Below are 19,586 nucleotides of genomic sequence, written 5' to 3'. Positions count from 1 at the left end.
AGTACTGTAATCAGACAACTATTCATATAATGCTACAATTTGTAATTGGGGCGTACATTAATTACACAGGTAAAAGCAAAATTACTTCTGTTAATTTGTGTGCGTATGTGCGTATCAGGTTTATTAATACACTATGTATTATTGTATTCTCACTCACCATAGACAGTACAGTTAAACTGCCAATATGAGAAATGTTCACTAATTATTCGAAGGTGATATATCCCAGACTCTCTGGCGGTGATGTTTCTGATGGTGAGAGATCCGGTACTTCTGTCCAGCAGCAGTCGGTCTTTGAGTCTCCCTGAATATTCTGTATTAATATCTCCTTTAAACACCTGACTGTAGACTATTTTAGAATCTGCACTATTCTGATTAAACACCCAAAGAATTTGAGCATCAGTCTCCAGTGTATGTACTTCAGGCCGCAGAGTAACAGTGTTCCCCTCTTTTGCTGTTATTCTCTTCACATCATCCTTCAAGGAACACATCAGATCTGGGGATCAGGTAAAAAATGCCTCAAGGTGAAATCATTATTAAAACGGCACAGGACATGTAGCAACATGATTGGAATTGAGGTGCTATCCATTCTGTTTCAACTAGGGAGTTTCGTCTGAAAGATTTGCATGGAAAAGCTCTGAAAGTTTGCACTTGACAGTCCTCGACATGTAAATATTATTTTTCTTAACAAAACATAATTTAATATCTGTGAAATGGTTTCGGCACATTTTCAGTTGTAATGGAATATTTAAGTTTGCCCTACTAAGCATTCGTTTAGAAACTATCAATAATGATATACCTTTGTAATGTTATCCTAACGATATTCTTAATGAAACTAGTACAATCTTCTCTTAATCAAGCGTCGCAAAAGTCTGTTTGCGGGACATTGAAAACACGCAATTTTGTTTCGACCATGCTTACACAAGAACTCAAAAGCACAGTATTAGCTTACTTACCATAATGTATAAAAATAACTACCAATGTCCCGATGTGCATCATCGCTGAGCCATACATTTGTTGAGCATTTCTTGTAACTATTGACTTTCTAACTGTAAAGAATATACTGCCAAGTGAAATATTCTTTGTACCTCCTCTTCCGCCCTCATTTGACTATTCAGAAAGGCGTATCCCTTCCCGCTCGTTGTGTGTTCATGATCTAACCTGCTGATCTAGTTCTAACTGCCTTTTAGACATTTGAAGGATAAATTGGTTAATATCAATAAAATACATACATCAAATTTGTGATCATTCAAAACAATGTTATTACATCTAAGACACAATCATGGTAAGTTATCAACACATAAACACATACAATGAATAGAAGAAGGGTTATAAGCAGGATCATAATTACAAATATCAATCGGATATTTTCCAATTCTTTTCATTTTCAAATGTTCACCTTTAAAGTTTCCATTGAAGGGAAATACATGTTATCCATGAAAAAGATAGAGCAAGACAGAGTGTGAATGACGAACGCAATGTTTTTAACAACCTGTAAGTTCACATGTGAGCTTTTTAGGGATTTTTAGTTATAATGAACTGTTACTTTTGACCGAAAGTGCTGTTGACCAATCACTGTGGTAACCGTGGGGAGAGAGAGTTCAAAATTATAGTCTCTCTATCATTTAACAATGGTAGTTGTGTAACGGAAAGCTTAGAAAACTGGATGATGGGATGTTTTTCAGACAAAAATTTGTTGAGTTGAGTTGTATGAAATAAAATCGAATGTGAAAAATCCTTCTGAAGGAAAGATGTGGTAGGCCAAGAAAAATGTATGAAAAGGCAAAGATGAAGAATGGTTAGAATAGTCACAGACAAACCACAGAAAGAGTACCTCTAAAGAGCTCCAAGAACATCTTGCTGCTAATGGTGTCATTGTACATCGTTCCACAGTCCAGCACACTTTGCACAAGGACAGCCCGATGGAAGGGTAATGCATAAAAAGCCTTTTCTGTGTACTCTCCACAAGCAGAGTCGCTTGAGTTATGCAAGGCTGATCTGGACAAACCATTTTGGAATAAAGTGTTATTGACAGATGAAACTAAGAGAGTTATTTGGTCACAACCATAAGCGCTTTGCATCACGGAAAAATAACTTGCTGCCTACTGTAAAATTTGGTGGAGGGTCCATCATGCTATGGGGCTGTGTGGCTAGCACAGGTACTGGAAAACTTGTCAAAGTGGAGGGTTGCATGGATTCCACCCAGTATCAGCAGATTCTTGGGAACAATATTCAAGACTCAGTCAGGAAGCTGAAGTTACGCCGATGTTGGTTGTTTCAGCAGGACAACGATCCGAAGCATTGTTCAAAAACTAACAACTACCAATTCATGCAGAGGCACAGATACAATGTTCTAGAACGGCCATCCCAGTCCCCAGACTTGAATGTCATCGGAAATGTATGGAATGATCTGAAGCGGGCTGTCCACGCTTGGCAGTCATCAAACCTGACCCAACTGGAGACATTTTGTAAGGAGAAATGGTCCAAAATACCTGCAGCCAGGATTCAGGGACTTATCGGTGGCTATAAGAAGCATCTTCATGCTGTCATTTCAGCAAGGGGAGGCTCTACCGAATATTGATGTGATTATTCCATTGGGGTGCCAGAATCTTTGCACATATCTGTTATTCTTATGATGCACACTGCATTGTTATCAATATAAACACAAGCATACTAGCGTTTACTTAAAGCAAGATAGAGAGGGCACAGTAGAAAAGAATGATTCAACTCAGTCAAGATCACATCAACATAAGCTTGAACTGTTTCGAGTATGTCCGTCACTACTAGGGGAAACCAGGTTTTTAAGTTTTTAATCTCATGTCCTGCTTCCTTCTTGACATACTGTTTGGTAACACTGATGTACCGCTGACAGGAGTGAGAGGAGGGTAAGACTTATAAGAGTTGCTGAAAATGATTCGCATTACCACCTCTTTAGATGACACTTGTGAAAGTGTATGTGGGCATAAAAGGAAACATTTAATTTTGAAAGCATATACATTATCACTGTGTCCCTTTAAATAAATCTGTTTGAAAGGAAATAAAACCTACCACCATATTGTGTCTGTTGCAACTTTAGCTGATCGACTCATAACCAATGATGGATTCTTGTTGGGCACTGATCTTGACTCCACATTCCACTGCTACCTGATTATCTCATTATGAGGTGTGAGGCACCTTGTCCTGTTTAAACATCTTTGATGTTTAATTCTATATGATTAAGCAGTGCAGAGAAATATGTGTCTAATCACACAGAGGTGCTAAAAAGAGATAAATTCTCTGTAGTGATTGTGCAACTTGGTGCTGAGGTGTGTTTGCATTCTCACCATGTGATCATCAATCATAGGATCAGCAGCAGCACCCCCTCCATTCTCACATATGGTAAATTACCCAGAGTCACCAGTGTACCAGTGCAACAGTGGATCTTCCCAGGCTTGTCAGAGTGAACTGAGTTTAAGTTGTGCCATGAGAAACGAAGTGATATGACAGTGTATCAGTATTACATATTTACAATTAATATTTAACATTACAATTTTAGGTATTGGCCTACTCATACCAAAAGCATAGTCAAAATACTTGACATTGCATTGTTAATAATATGAGGGATGCAAAACAGTGCTGACACTGAGGGTGTAAAGGTACTTCCACAAGTATTAATTGTAAGATTCTCACAACAACAAATGTCTTTGGTCACTGTGTGACAGATATGTTAAGTTGTGGTCTCATCATTGCCAAATTCAGTAGAATTAATACTTTGGTTTTTGGTTCCTGTGAACACAGTAACCTGCGTTTGAGTTAGTGGATGTTCTTCAAACGTTACTGTAGGCATGCAGTACTGTCTTTTACCACTAGAGGGCACTAGTAGCTTGTTCATTACTGTTCTGGTTTCCATTACTGAATACTGTAATGTCCTTCAGATCAATTAACAAATTGTGAAAATATGCAAAAAAAACAACCATTATGGCCCTTGTGCTAGAAAAAAAGCATTTTACAGCACATACATTTCCAAATTATGATGTCACATCTTTAACTGTTCAACTTGAAACTGTCTGATGGATTGTTGTTGAGCACTTTTTATTGTCCCCCCATTCCTCTTTGATGGCTGATAACCTTATTATGGGATGTGGGGTGACATTCATGCAGCAGCCCAGTCTCTTGTAGTTGTTCCTCTCCTGCAGGCTTAACCAAAGATCACACAAGCAGCATGGAAATATGGGCTTGTCGGCTGACTACATGTTATTAAGCCTGCTTTACAAAGGTGTGTAGCCAGTCAGCCTACACTGACACACAGGTTGTGAGTCTCATTACATACATGTGATTGTACCTTGTCACGCACATAGAGCAAAACTTTCATACACATTGGCCTACTTTATCATTTTTTTTCTATAATTCTTAGTTATTGTTCCGTAAACTCAATACATTTTGGGCTGGAGTTCAGCATTGTTATGGGTCAGATCATCATCCAGAAGACCAAATGTCACCTTTCAGTCATACGTGGCAGAAAACCACAGATAATTGATTAGCACAGAATGTCTCATTTGGACCCTTTTGCACTCCCTGGACTCATCACATTTCAACAGTCTCTCATTTGCCTTTTAGTGTGTAGGCAGAATTGGTACACATTGGTACACTAGTTATCACCATACTTAGTTTTCTCACATTCAACCACCACTAGGCACAATGGTAAAACAAGTCCATTCTCTTGAACATACTCACCGTAAAATCTGCAAGGCAACTTTTCACCATAACACAACTTCATCCTGGAACAAAAACTGCAACAAAAATGTAGTTGAAGAGTTAGGTTATAGCTCATCATGCTAACTGCCACACCACTCAGTACAAACCACCAACTGCCTGGCTTCCTGTCTCTGTGGTGAATGGCTTTACTGAGCTGTCAATCTTGGCTTCTGGACCCTTTCTGCCTTATCTCCTTGGCTGCCCACAGACTTCTGTGGCTGAGTGGACTGTGTGTGAGACTGAGAGGGGGAGGCATGACTGCCTGCACAACTCCCTTAACCCACGTATAGGACTGTGCTTCTAAGTTTGTGTCACAGAGTTTATGTCTGTTAAACATGGAGGCCTTTCGGTACACAGCCCTTGTACTTCTGTCTTTCTTTTCTTGCTTTGTTTAGCAGTGTCATGTACCACTGTGGCATATCAGTTTCAATGGCCTTTTCCATGCATCCAAAATTGTTCTTGGGTCTTCCTGATAGAATAGTTCCCCCCATCCTATTATCACCCTGAAATACTGTACTTTACAAATCACACTTTACAAACCTCAAATCCTACTTGTGTCTACGCATAAACCACCCGAAAATGAGAAAGAACGAATTGTAAATAGTAAGGTTATAGCATAGACAGTTTGTTCTAACATCAAAACATCCAATAGTATCCATCATACTTGTGTATGTGTGTGTGTGTGTGTGTGTGTGTTTGTGTGTGTGTGTGTGTGTGTACTCAGCAGGCTATGAGTTCCACTCGATGAACGCGTGGGAGTGGCGAGTCGTGTGCCTGGCGGCCCTTTCCGTGGAGGACATTGAAGACATCTACCTATTCGGAACCTTGATTACAGGCTTTCTGCTGATTGGATTAGGTGGAACCCTGGTTTATCGGAAAATGTATGAAACGGTGACAGCTGTCAAAAGCCCACTAAGGCTGCCCGACATGATTGAAGCGCTGGGCAGAGCTGTTGGCACTCAGACTGTGGCTATACACCGCGATATGGATAACATCCTGGCGGCTATTAACCACGATATGGATAACAACACGGAGAAGTTCACGGCTTTGCAAAGGAAATTGGAGCAATTCGGAGACCGGACGGAATAGGAGTAGACGAGCAAATTGGCGCCTACTCCCAAGACCAAACAACCCCAATCTTATCTGCTTTCGGCCCCCTCAACCAGCACTGCCTTGGCCAAGGCTGTTGCTGGAACAACAACTCCCCTGAAGATCGCTGCAGTGAGACTCTCTTGCATTCCCTTCCCCCTTTCCACAGACACCTGTGGATTGTTGTCTCAGTCCAGGACCTTTTCAAGGATGTCTCCATGACAACGACAATCTTGCGGACTGAGAATCTGTCTGATTAGGCCTAGGGGAAGGCGACAATCCAGGCCTACTCATACACGAACTTTCTACATGCATACATACACACGTACACATTACAGATATGCATTCACCACCCCATGACCCCCATCCCACGCCTTCGCCTGCTTCGTACCCCCAGGGTGACAGGCGGGTCTGTGACCATAGCCGAATATGGCTGTTGGACCAGATTGCTGCTTGTTTGCGCTGGCTTACCTCCATCCCCCTTCCCCCCTCCCCGTTGCAAGTCTTGAGTTCTGTCATGTTGTAAAATGTATGTGCTTATGTGCTGAGGTGTTTTTTTCCTGCTCCCACACTGTACTCCTCTAGGAGCATAGTCTGGGGGTCGCCTTTTTTTTTCTCCTCCCTTTCCTCATGTTATGCTGCAATTCTTCCCTCAACCTTGTCTTCCCGTCCTGTCTACCCCCTTGTCCGATGGCGCTTGTGTAGCGGCCGTGGAGATCTCGTGCAGGAGATAGTTTGGTGATAATATAGCCTGCATGGAGAATACCAAAAAAAATTCCTAGTATCTGTATACATGGCGAAATAAAGTTGAATTGAATTGAATTGAATTGAATTGAATTGTTTTTGGCTAATGGGAAATGCACAGGAGACAGTTGCAATAACAAGCCAGAAGAGGGCGCAAGAGACAAAATGAATGACCACATACCAGACAGAATTTAGGGTTTTGTATAGGGTTTCAGTTCTGTTTTCTTCTGAGCACACTGGTGGACACATCCCATTTTTTCCTGACTGAGTGTCAAACAGTTATGTAACCAGCCCAATCTGTATGGAGCTAAAACAGATACTGAAGCAGAGACAGATAAAAAAAAGAGTTTCCGTGGGATTTTCTCTTCTTCTTTTCACCATCCCCCATGTCCAACCATGCCCACGTTCAGAGATGTGTTGCCCACTGAATCTAAGAAAAACATATATTTCTTGTCTAAGGTAGGTAGGTATATAGGTATTCATTACAAGGTAAGAACATATATCTAGAAATTCCACAAAACTCAATCCATAACATTTACTTACTTCTCTGTGTTTGCTATTTCAGCTTTCTTTATTATGCTGGGCGTAGCCTACCAGTGAGAAAGGAGTCACACTTGTCCCTCTGTGAGGGACAGAGGCGGTCACCCCACGTTTTGGGAGGTATGCGACTGGAATTGGTGGTGAAGTTGGGAAGAACACAGTGCAGGAGATGGTGGCTTCATATAAAAATATATCTCTTATTTATTTATATGGGGGATTCTCTACATCAACTCCAAACAAGTGCACACAAAATGAACAAACATAAATCAAAGACATACAAGGTACTCAAGGTACTTTCAAACACTAGGCACACTAGGCACATCCCCTGTCTAGTCTCTGGCAGGGCAACATGTGTGAAATGCCCTTTTTTGTGCCAAGGGGAGAGGGGGGGGATTTCACCTTCTCACACTCTCCCATTAAACTCCTCCCCTTCCACACCAAAACAGAGACAGTACGTTGACATTGAAAAGTGCTGACATCGAAAACAGACTAAAAACGCACTGAAAAAGGCTGACATGAACAAACAAAGAAGAGATTGTCATTGAAAAAGCACATCAACAAACTAACCATCAAAACATCTTTTCAGTGCCCAAAGTAAAATTCAATACAAGTGTTTCAATGCCAATGTTGTATTTTTTTTTATCAATTGGCGATTTAGTTTTTTTCAATGCCGAACTTTAAGCCTCTGTTTTAGCTCCATATATCTCCCTCATGAGGTTGGCATTGGTGTTTGCTGAAGGTGCGTGGGGCTGAAAGGCCTGGCAGTGGCATATCCTGTACTGTCTCCAAAACAGTGAACATCCTTCTCTCAACATAAGCATTGTCCTTAGAGTTCTGTCAACACTGCCATGTTTACAATACATAGGCAGGTGATCTGACACACGGCACATAGTGACAATGCATGACAGTGCATGATGTAGAGGTCAAAAGGGTTCAAATATACTGTATATATATATATGTTATCATGTCTTAGACGAATATAACTCACACTGACTTTGGTAGGCTGAAACCACAGAGGATATGGAAAAGGTAAAATGTGTTTCAAAACTTTATGGATTTATATTATGATGAATGTGGACAAATTGTATACTGTGTGTTGATGTAATGTGAATTGAAACTAACCCTCAGTGATTGTAAGTATGTATAAGTGCTTAGTGAATACATTTATTAAATTATTTTTTATATTTATAGCAGGGAATTAATTAAAGGCCTTCTGACAATAGCCGTAGAAGTTCCTGGTCATCTCCTTTATCGCCTTGTTGTCTATATCCTCTCCACTACACTGAGTAGTATCCTTTGGATTCTCACTCCATTAAAGCCCCATTACACGAGAATTGGTATTTTTTGCTACTGAGCTCCCCCGAAAGTTGCGGAGTGTAGTTCACTTTTACACCACTGGTCTACATTTCTACCATGTAGGTTAACAATAAGGTTACAGAGATGTAACTGACACGTTTATGATGAAAAACTAGGGAGTCGACAACTTTCCTAACAGCTCAGCATCTGACTTGCATCCTGTTGTAACTTTTAAAAGCAAAGTAAAAGTCAGTCCGAGACTCTTGCTCAGTAATTCTCTCTTTTTCTTTTCCTCACTACCTCTGACAACGTCTTCCTCGGTTTCTTCATCGCCTCTGCCATGATGTCCATACAGAGAATACTGCACTAGCTTATGGCTAGAGTATGGCTCTAGTTGTTGTTGCGTGAGGTGGTGACATAAAGCATTACACAGTTCTTGCGAGAATTCCCAAAGTGACATAACAAAGTGCAAAACAAGACGCACCGGGCATGCTGTGGCAATGGCACAGACGCCATTCTCCATATTACAAGTCAGTGTACCACCAAAATGATTTTGAAGCTGTTATTTTAAGGTAAAACTGTTACATAATGTTGCCATAGAGCAGGTCAGCATGGTTCCAGCACTACAGTCTCCATGGTTAATAAAATGATATTTTAAATGATATGAAAGATACATATATTTTGTAATGACATTAAGTCGTTGGCTTCCAAAACAAATGGCCAGTTCCAATCCAGTTTTAGTGATTGTTAACACAATGAATGTGTCAAAATACAATAAGCGTTGTCCTGAAACTCATCCATTTATGTGAAAGAATTTAGGGCAGTTTGTGTCAGCTTTAACACATCCTTTCAAAGAATGTATAGTAGTAATAGTAGTACAATAACATCTCAAGAAACATACTGTAGATTCACATACAGTTTATATACTAAAAATATAGAGTACTTTACTGACAAAACTGTGACCAGTAATGTATTCTAAACTTACAAGAATACAATAAAGAACTGTACATTTATTTCTCGTAATATGCTATTATTTTGAAATGAAGAACGGAACAGTAAAAAATACAATACTTTGCAGGTGAAGCTGCTGCTGTTGCAAAATTACAGTGTAAAGTTTTACAATGTATATTATAAAAAACATAACATACATTAAAGAATAATTAAATAGAAGTACAATACATTAATCTTATGTCACAACACCTGAGTATATCGTATCACAGGTCGGTTCAGTCTCCTGTAAGACATCCTATGACAAAATACAAATACAAAATTAAAACATTGAATTACAACCTACAATATGAATTTGTGAGGTTACTGCCATGATGTAATATATGTGTCAGGCAAATTTAGATGAAGAAATTCAACTACAAATCTGTTAAAGTGAAAATACATGTAGCCTACACACGTGGCCCTAACTTAATTGATGGATAATGAACAACAAGCAAAGCCATGAGCAACATCAACAATATATGAACTAAAGCTAATTTAATAACTTGGCAAAATCATTTTGTTAATTTAAAACCATGAGGAAGATCCTAAGCGCAAACTCGAGTGGGTCAGTGCAATGCTCCCACGTGCCACACGATAGTTTTGGTTCATGCGCGACCCGCTTTGCTCATTGCTTTGGTCATTACCAATCAATGTTATTAGGGCTCCACAATATGGAGCCATCGACAAAACACACCCCAGTGTAATAATCACCTGATTTTGTTCCTTTGTACGTGCACAATGTTTCACATCAGCATACTGCGACTCTTCAAGACTGTGAGCTGAAAAACATTTCACGTTTGATTTGTGGGTGTATAGTCATGCACTCCAAAAAATCAATGCAAAAATAAGAAGAATTAGTCATGCCTTTACTGGGATGCCCACCTGTACATCTACTACTATTATTTTCTCTTTTCTTCTTCAAATATATTGCCATGACCACAATTGCAATTGTAGCAGAAAGGCAGAGTGCTAACAGAAAGATAAGATACTGCCGTTTAGACATTGAAGGATCTGAAAGACAAACCAAACTAACATGAGTTCTTTTGAATAAAATGCAGTCTCCAGTGTTTCACAATATGGTTGTATTACCATCCATTGGTCAAACTGTGTTAAGGTACATTACGTGAACAGCCCCCTTCCAGCCCCCATCTATTGTACTAGATCACTTCATAACATAAAGACATTTATTCAATTTAGCATTACAATCCAGTCAAAAGTACCATTAACACCACTTAAAATTACACAAAATTACTATTTTCACCTTTGGACGGTAGAATTCAGACGATGTTGACAAACCTTTATGATTCATAGAAGAACACATGACAGTGATGTTGAGATAAGTGGTGTCATTGCTGACAGGATTGGCAGACACACAACGATGCACAGTGTTGTCTTTCTCATCTATATCCAGAGTGAGGGACAGGGTGGTGTTGACATCAGGACTGCTTGTTTGACTAATCAGTTGATTCACTCTGAACCAGGATAAGGACACCTCCCTGTCATTCTTCACAGAACACAACACCTGACAACTTGTATTGGAGCTGGACTGGGACTCAGCTCCTGACCAAGTGCGGCTCTTAGCAGTTTTGGTGTTGGAGTGAGAATGTCCTCTACTGATGTTGGGGGCAGAGACAGGAACTGGTGAGATAAACACACACAAGTTTTTACTTAATCAGAGAACTATTCATATCATACTACAATTTGTAACAGGGACAGTGTACATTAATTATACAAGTAAATGCAAAATGACGTCTGTTTATTTGTGTGTGTGTGTGTGTGTGTGTGTGTGTGTGTGTGTGTGTGTGTGTGTGTGCATCAGGTTAGTTAATACACTATGTATTACTGCGTTCTCACTCACCATAGACAGTACAGTTAAAGTCCCAAGATGAGACATGTTCACTAATTATTCGAAGGCGATACATCCCAGACTCTCTGGTGGTGATGTTTCTGATGGTGAGAGATCCGGTATTTCTGTCCAGCAGCAGTCGGTCTTTGAGTCTCCCTGAATATTCTGTATTAATATCTCCTTTAAACACCTGACTGTTAACTATTTTAGAATCTTTACTATTCTGATTAAACGACCAAAGAATTTGAGCATCAATCTCCAGTGTATGTACTTCAGGCCGCAGAGTAACAGTGTTCCCCTCTTTTGCTGTTATTCTCTTCACATCATCCTTCAAGGAACACATCAGATCTGGGGATCAGGTAAAAAAAAATGCCTCAAGGTGAAATCATTATTAAAACGGCACAGGACATGTAGCAACATGATTGGAATTGAGGTGCTATCCATCCTGTTTCAACTAGGAAGTTTTCGTCTGAAATATTTGCATGGAAAAGCTCTGAAAGTTTGCACTTGGTCTGGCTGAACAGGGGTTCAGTCCTCGACATTTAAATATTATTTTTCTTAACAAAACATCATTTAATATCTGTATACTGTTTTCGGAACATTTTCAGTTGTAATGAAATATTTAAGTTTGCCCTACTAAGCATTCGTTTAGAAACTATCAATAATGATATACCTTTGTAATGTTATCCTAACGATATTCTAAATGAAATTAGTACAATCTTCTCTTAATCAAGCATCGCAAAAGTCTGTTTGCTGGACAATGAAATAACGCAATTCTGTTTCGACCATGCTTACACAAGAACGCAACAGCACAGTATTGGCCTACTTACCATAATGTATAAAAATAACTACCAATGTCCCGATGTGCATCATCGCTGAGCCATACATTTGTTGAGCATTTCTTGTAACTATTGACTTTCTAACTGTAAAGAATATGCTGCCAAGTGGAATATCCTTTGTGCCTCCTCTTCCGCCCTCATTTGACTGTTCAGAAAGGCGTATCCCTTCTCGCTCGGTGTGTGTTCATGATCTAAGTTCTAACCTGCTGATCTAGTTCTAACTGCCTTTTAGACCTTTGAAGGATACATGGGTTAATATCAATAAAATACATACATCAAATTTGTGATCATTCAAAACAATGTTATTACATCTTCACTCCGGCATCACCGTAGACAACGTTAAGCATCGACATATGAAGACACAATCATGGTAAGTTATCAACACACAAACACATACAAGAGAGTATTCAAAATTATAGTCTCTCTATCATTTAACTATGGTAGTTGTGTAACGGAAAGCTGGATGATGGGATGTTTTTCAGACAAACAATTGTAATGCATCAATATTGAGTGTATGAAATAAAATCGAATGTGAAAAATAGGCCGTGCAAAAATGTGGGCACCCTTAAGTGTGTTGATTTGAATACCTGTAGTCGCTTAATGCTGACTGATCGAAACACAAAATTCTTTTGATCAGCTGATTGAACCTTAAACTGCAAATAAAGCTGCAACAAATCATGAAAAAGCTGATTTAACATAGCGAATTGCTAGGTGAGCTTTTCCTTCATTCCCTGTTGGAGAGTAGCAACATGGGAACCTCAAAATAACTCTCTAATGACCTCAAAACTAAGATGATTTGTCGATATTAATTAGGAGAGGGATATACAAAGTTATCAAAAAGGTTTGAGGTGTCTATCTCCACTGTCAGAAATGTAGTAAGAAAATAGAAAGCCACAGGAACAGTCCTGAAGGAAAGATGTGATAGGCCCAGGGACGTGCGGTCCTATGAGGCAGGTGAGGCAGAGCCTCACCTGTCATCTTGAAAAGTAAAAAAAAAATATATATATATATATATATATATAAAATAAAATAAATATTGATGTTTCTCTATTAATCTGTGGTATATGTGTAATTTCTGCATGATTCCAATCATTTCGAGCATTTTTACAATCAAAATCGCTGAATTTGCGCATGTCCTATTCAAATAGACGGGAGAAAACAAGGGACGTGCGGTCAGGTTAGGCACCATGTATTGTCTATGGGAGCTAGTGAGGCAGTGCCTCACCTAGGATTGCGCAATCGCTCCAAACTGGGTTTTGCGCATGCGTGCGCATGCGTAGAACCTTTGAGCTGAGCTCAAAACGCATTGAAAAATCATGTAGGTGAGGCACACAGTACCTCTGCCTCAATGAAGGGGGCGTGCGAGAGCGCACCTGTCGGGGTTATCCTGGGAAACGTTGCTCTTCTTCTACACTTCTACTTGACGGCGAAAATGGATGATTTTATTGCTAAGCTGAAGCAGTTCTCAAAACTGGACTTTCAGTCCAAACGTGAAATGATTAATAATGGGAGACCAATGCCGGAGTTAAAAGGTATACTTCAAGTGACGGGACAGAAGATAACTCAATCGACTTCTCACATTCAAAGCGTTGTTGGAACCTCAAGAATAAATTTGGTTTTGAACTTACAGCGGCAGCTCCGTTGATTTCCCATTATTTCTCTTGGGATTGTTTTATGTCTATGTGAAGCCATTTAACATCACTCAAGTGGTTGTGATCACTTGGAACCCAAGACTGCTTTTTATTGGTGAGCTGATTTTGAGAAATTAAAATTAAATTGTAGGTAAGTTGTGTTTCCTGGTTGCAATGGTTATCCTGTTGCTACGTTAGCTAATTAGCTAGCTAAGTACACTTCATAACCTTACGAGTTAATCGGAAGAGTTCAATTTGCATGAAATGATAGCTGGTTATCTAGCTGATGTTATAGTCTCCTCGATTTAACTCTTAAAGTTATAATGGGAAAAGGTAGAAACCCTCAGGGTGCTTGTGCAACTTCGTAAGAAAGAGTTCATATTCAGGAGTTCATATTCATGAGTGCATAATATTTACACGTGAGTTCATCACAAGCTAGCAGCTGCCTACTGTATGCACCTTACCTATGTGTGTGTAAAGAATGCTGATATGAAAAACAACCAGTAGTCAATGTGAAAGCTGCCAATTGAATGGTGATCTTAGATACTCTATCGTAAAGGCGCCTATTAACGCCCCAGCTATTAAAAACATTTATAGATCGAATAATATTTAATCAATCAATCTTACATATTTCAGTAGCGGTGGGTGTCTAGATTAGGACTGGTAACTTGTTTGCTTTTCAACTGAAACGTGTTTTCAGTTTTTTTCCGTTGTGTAGACCGACACGCAAAATTAGCTGATACAGGAGGTGGAACCCATTAACAGCCTTTCTGTATGGAAAGCTCTATGAGCCTCACAAATTCTCGTTGCGAAATCGAATTCGTTCAGTTCGTTCCATGAGGGTTTGTACACACAGAAATAAATCGCTGTCTAGTACACTAAATAACGCTGTACTGCAATTGTTTGCACACATACAAGTTAAATACCCCCTTTGGGTAGGAGCGTATGGTGTTTAAAATCCGTTATCCTGGTTGATATAGACCTAATCAGAATGTTTGTAAACAAAGGTTGCCAAGGTACTTCCGGGTGGCTAACTGTCATCCTGTCAACAGTTGTTAGTATAGTAGCATAGCATAGTAGTTTATGGTTGTTCTGCCTCTAGGCATTTAATTTGAATTGTCGAATTTGTAAAAATTTCAGTTTAATCCAGACTTTGTAATTTTGAGCCGTGCAGGAAGTAGGCGGGTAAAATTGTTCAGAATAATGTAGAAACGGCAGGCTGACGGTCATTACACCGGAGAGATTCCTTATTACAGGTTGATTCCCCAGCAGAGGCATCGCTGTATCTTGTTATAACTAAGTTCATTTCATTGTTTAAAAACGTAGTTATAATGCTAAAAAAGGCAATGTTAAAACGTGGATGCTATTAGGAAATGTTAACAGTTAGCTTAACATGTGCTTTCTTTACTTCATGGAACTAGGTGACTTGGCTAATTGCAACATTTAGCTTTTTGTGTTCTAGTTTACTCTTTCACCCTTTGATCACTTGAATTTATTGTCGTGGATTCAGTACAATTTGAAGAATAAATCTGCAAACAAGAATACAAGACATTCTTCATCTTTATGAATATAAGAGAGTTTAGCTCGCTGTCTAGTTGAAGTTATCACACCTCAACGAGGACAGTACAATAGTAGTTAATTTACGAATCGATTAACGTCATGCCGAAGACGTGTTGTGTTTGGGGTTGTAATACCAGATGTACCAAGGAATGTAAAGAATTAGGTTTAGGCTTTTTTTTCGTTTTCCCACGGTAAAATCTAAATCGACCCAACAGAAAATCTGGATACAGAGACTAAGACAGGTGGATAACGCTAGCACAGATCCAGCCTTAGTACGTTTACCGGGCGGTCTCGTTGCATCTAACGGTACCAAACTGTGGACAGGCTGGCAACCAACCACTCATGACCGGATTTGCGGAAGACATTTTCTCACAGGTCATTTATAAAACGTTTTTGTTGGGTAGCATAATGGTAGCATAACGTTGGGTAGCATATCGTGCAAGCTTGCTAGCGTGAGAATGCTAGTCCCGTTGTTGTAAATAAACAAACCACACACAGTGGCGTGATCTGGCTTGGCTATGATACGGTTACTTAATCTTTTTTTATAATGCAGGTCGGCCAAACCCTGCTGATCACACTGATTTTGCCCAATCACAACACCTGGGACCTGAGTTAGCTAACTCCAGTCCAACCACATCTGCTAAGAGAGCACAAACCCTCAAAACTGCTCATCTACAATACAATGACAAAGTTTTCAATACTGTCAATAAGATAGATAGATATGTACTTTATTAATATCTGTATGGAAACATTCTTGTGTCCAGACAGATAGCTGGAAAGCTACAAACAGTCCTGAAAATTGTTCATCGTTAAGTTGGATATTGTAGCGATCTCAGTCACTACGAGTTTGATACAATAAACCATTACAATATGACCGTTACTCGCTAACAAATATCAACAGCAACGACATCGGGAACGTCTCTTTTTTCAGTTCACAAGATCATACTCATAAAACGTGTTGTTATCATATTCACAATTATGAATAAACGTGTTTGTAGCCTGGTTAAATTACATGGAAAATCCTGTTGGTTTGTTAAGGTTTACTATGGGCAGGGGCGACGTTAGCCACCCGGAAGTAAGTTATCTGTTGTTATGACGTCACGTTGAATTGTCGTATAGAAATCAATATTAAGTAACATGTACCTGCGTGAGGCTGTTAATAGGTTTCGGACGTTAATAGGCGCCGTTACTAAATTGGGTTTATGTATTTGTAAATTTGACTCTGAAAAAGTCAGTGCCTCACCAGCCACGAGCCTCACCGCACGTCACTGTGATAGGCCAACAAAAATATATGAAAGGCAAAGATGAAGAATGGTTAGAATAGTCACAGACAAACCACAGATCACCTCTAAAGAGCTCCAAGAACATCTTGCTGCTGATGGTGTCATTGTACATCGTTCCACAGTCCAGCAAACTTTGCACAAGGACAGCCCGATGGAAGGGTAATGCATAAAAAGCCTTTTCTGTGTACTCTCCACAAGCAGAGTCGCTTGAGTTATGCAAAGGCTGATCTGGACAAGCCATAACCATTTTGGAATAAAGTGTTATGGACAGATGAAACTAAGAGAGTTATTTGGTCAGAAAATCTCCCCACTCAACCGTCTCAAATTTGGCTGAAAAAATTCAAGGTTGTTCATATACTTCTTAATAGGTATAGTCCCAAATATTAGCTCTCTACTCCCAATAGTTTTGTCACAAAAAGATGTATTAGCAACTATGTCATGTGCATTTTCAGACGCTTTTTTAGCAGCGTTTTCTGAAGAGCCATTTTCAAATTGCTATAACTAGAAAAGTATTTAAGGTAGCTCCTTCAAACTTTCTAGGCTTAAAATCTGATACCATTACTTGACAAATATGGACTTCCAAGGGTGTGGCTTGGGTATATCATAGTATTTGGGGTGCTTGAATTTCCTCGAAAATTTTACTCTACGCTCTGTTGCAGCATCTTTGAAGGCCTGTATGAAGCCAAATCTGAGACGGTCGAGTGGGAGCCATTGTCACACTTGACATGGAATGACAGCCATCAAACCTGACTCAACTGGAGACATTTTGTAAGGAGGGACTTATCAGTGGCTATAAGAAGCATCCTCATGCTGTTATTTCAGCAAAGGGAGGCTACCAAATATTGATGTGTTTATTCCACTGGAGTGCCCACATTTTTGCACATATCTGTTATTCTTATGATGCACACTGCATTGTTTCTGTCGATTCAATACATGTTATTACAGATCTGAAATGTGATTTTCTTTCCCATAAAGTGTAAATTATGTCCAAATGATATTGCTGCTTTGAAAGGCCACCAGATTATAATCTGAAATAATGATAACTATCAGGGGTGGCCAAACTTTTGCATAAAACTGTAAAATTTCATAAACTTTTTGACAAATCTTGGAGTGCTGAAGCTTCCACGCCACTGCCACTGAAGCCATGGCCTTTGTCCAGTTGAATGGCCACCGCATCACAAAGCAATTACTATGTCCATCAAATCGACTGGTACTGTGGTTCTCTGTCGGTCAACTTTGTTCGGCACAACTCACTTCATAGCATCCTGACATGACATTAAAAATACAGAGAAAAAGAGAACAGCCGTGAACCTTCTTCAAGATTCACTGGAGTGTAGCGCTCCCCTCACTTCTCTAAGAGAATAGCTTTAAGGTTCGTCTATTTAGTTAACTTAATCTTGGGTCCCCGTTCCCAGTATGAATATAAATAAAAACCAAACCAAGTGCTTCATCTAGAGAGTTATTATTCTCAAATACAAATAATTAACAAAATCACACATTTAGAAAACTGATTCACCATACATAGTTGACAAACTCATAGTTGCCGACAAAAGGTCGCTTTCAAACTCAATATACACGTTAGGACAAACAAAATCAAAACCCTTTACCAAACAAAACCTTTACCAACTCAAACAAAGCTACCACTAACCTGGTAGGCCGTTAGCCTACCTGATAGCTAGCTACAATTGAATTGCCACAAAAACACAACGTCCACAGCGTTACCGTAACCGACAAACCCCTCTCCTAATCCACAAACGTAGCAGGCCTGGGTCGTTGCTAGGGTACGTTTTGGCCGCTTCACTCCATTGAGCAGCAAAAGAAATATACTTGACTCCCTTTGGGTGGATGAATCTTCCCTGACCAGAATGCAGTTTCTCCGGTCAGTATGTTTGTTGAATCTCTTTGTTTACCGTCAGTGTCCCGTCATAGATTGTTTCGCCAACAAGCCGTACAGTCCACACAACAAACGTGAAGTCCTCTCGAGAAAACGTGTTGCCTTCCTTGTCCTCTGCGTCATACCTGGGGTTACCTCTCTCAGGATTCCAGGATTTCCCTTCTAGCATTAATCAGATTCTCCACCAGTAAGAACTCACTGACATACTTGGTTACTAGCCAGACTAGCACGGAAAAGATTGATAAGTAGTGAGAGAAAAACACCAAAGGACCAGAAAAAATGTTGTTCTATTGTCGAACAATCACTGAGCTCTGTGTGAACATTAATAAACTATGGTCGAATAATTGTGATTGGCTGATAAAGAATGATTTGATTGCCACACCCACTAATTAGTCAACACGAAATAAAGTAATTACCAAATGTAGGTATCCCCACCTATTTTAACTGCGTGATTACTGAAGGGTGTTCATGGTGCTCGTTGCGCTATGAAAGTATGTATGTAAATATGCTGTGTGATGTATGTTCTTATGTTTTATGTGTTGTCCATGTTGACTAAATAATTTCCTTTATAGGAATCAAGTAACTAAGTATTTATTTGTTTGCTCAATAATGTAATAAAGTTAATTTGATGAGACCTCATTTATGTATTGCATTTTTTAAGTGTTATTGAATCCTAGCAATCACAGGAATATACATTTTTTAACCATAAATAACTAGCTTTTTTCTGCTTAATTACATCCATTACCACTGTCCCCATATAGTCCCCATATCTACAGGCAGATGAAGAATCACACCAGAATATCGGTCTTTTCATTCCTCTTTGGAATGTGAGCAGCAGTTGCGGAAGTTAAGGGGGTTTCCAGCTCCAGAGTCAAGGCAAACACATGACTCACATCAACACTCTTTGAGGTTTCTGCCCAAAATATCTCATTTCCTACCCTCAAGAAGAAAACACATACTCTGTCTGGTTGGTTTTCATCTGCATGCAATAGATTCCATTAAGCATTTAAGTGTGTGTTTTCAATTTTGTCCTCTGCTTAATTAGAGGCGTATATATTGCGTTTGCTTGATTTTGCCATTCCTCTTGAGATTTTTTTCTTTATTTTTATTCATACATTTTTGCATCTGATTTTTCTTTAGGTT

The 19,586-nt window shown here is 39.4% G+C and overlaps 1 protein-coding gene and 1 long non-coding RNA gene across 2 annotated transcripts; both read right to left on the bottom strand.

The window, feature by feature from the left end:
* Positions 1-451: 451 nt before the first annotated feature.
* On the bottom strand, positions 452-1,262 carry LOC116218417. The gene is made up of 2 exons (XR_004162840.1): positions 954-1,262; positions 452-493 (listed from the first exon to the last, which is right to left on the bottom strand). It is a non-coding gene; the product is annotated as an uncharacterized LOC116218417 (long non-coding RNA).
* Positions 1,263-9,322: 8,060 nt separating this feature from the next.
* On the bottom strand, positions 9,323-12,353 carry LOC116218326. The gene is made up of 6 exons (XM_031559385.2): positions 12,067-12,353; positions 11,245-11,584; positions 10,687-11,057; positions 10,273-10,401; positions 10,102-10,169; positions 9,323-9,646 (listed from the first exon to the last, which is right to left on the bottom strand). The coding sequence occupies exons 1-6, from the start codon at positions 12,122-12,124 to the stop codon at positions 9,587-9,589; spliced, it is 1,026 nt and encodes a 341-aa protein (XP_031415245.1). The 5' UTR covers positions 12,125-12,353; the 3' UTR covers positions 9,323-9,586.
* Positions 12,354-19,586: the final 7,233 nt, after the last annotated feature.

The sequence above is a fragment of the Clupea harengus genome, chromosome 22 (assembly GCF_900700415.2).
Source record: "Clupea harengus chromosome 22, Ch_v2.0.2, whole genome shotgun sequence".
Taxonomy (NCBI): domain Eukaryota; kingdom Metazoa; phylum Chordata; class Actinopteri; order Clupeiformes; family Clupeidae; genus Clupea; species Clupea harengus.
Note: the sequence above shows the minus strand (reverse complement) of the source record. Positions and strands in the feature narration are given on the sequence as shown.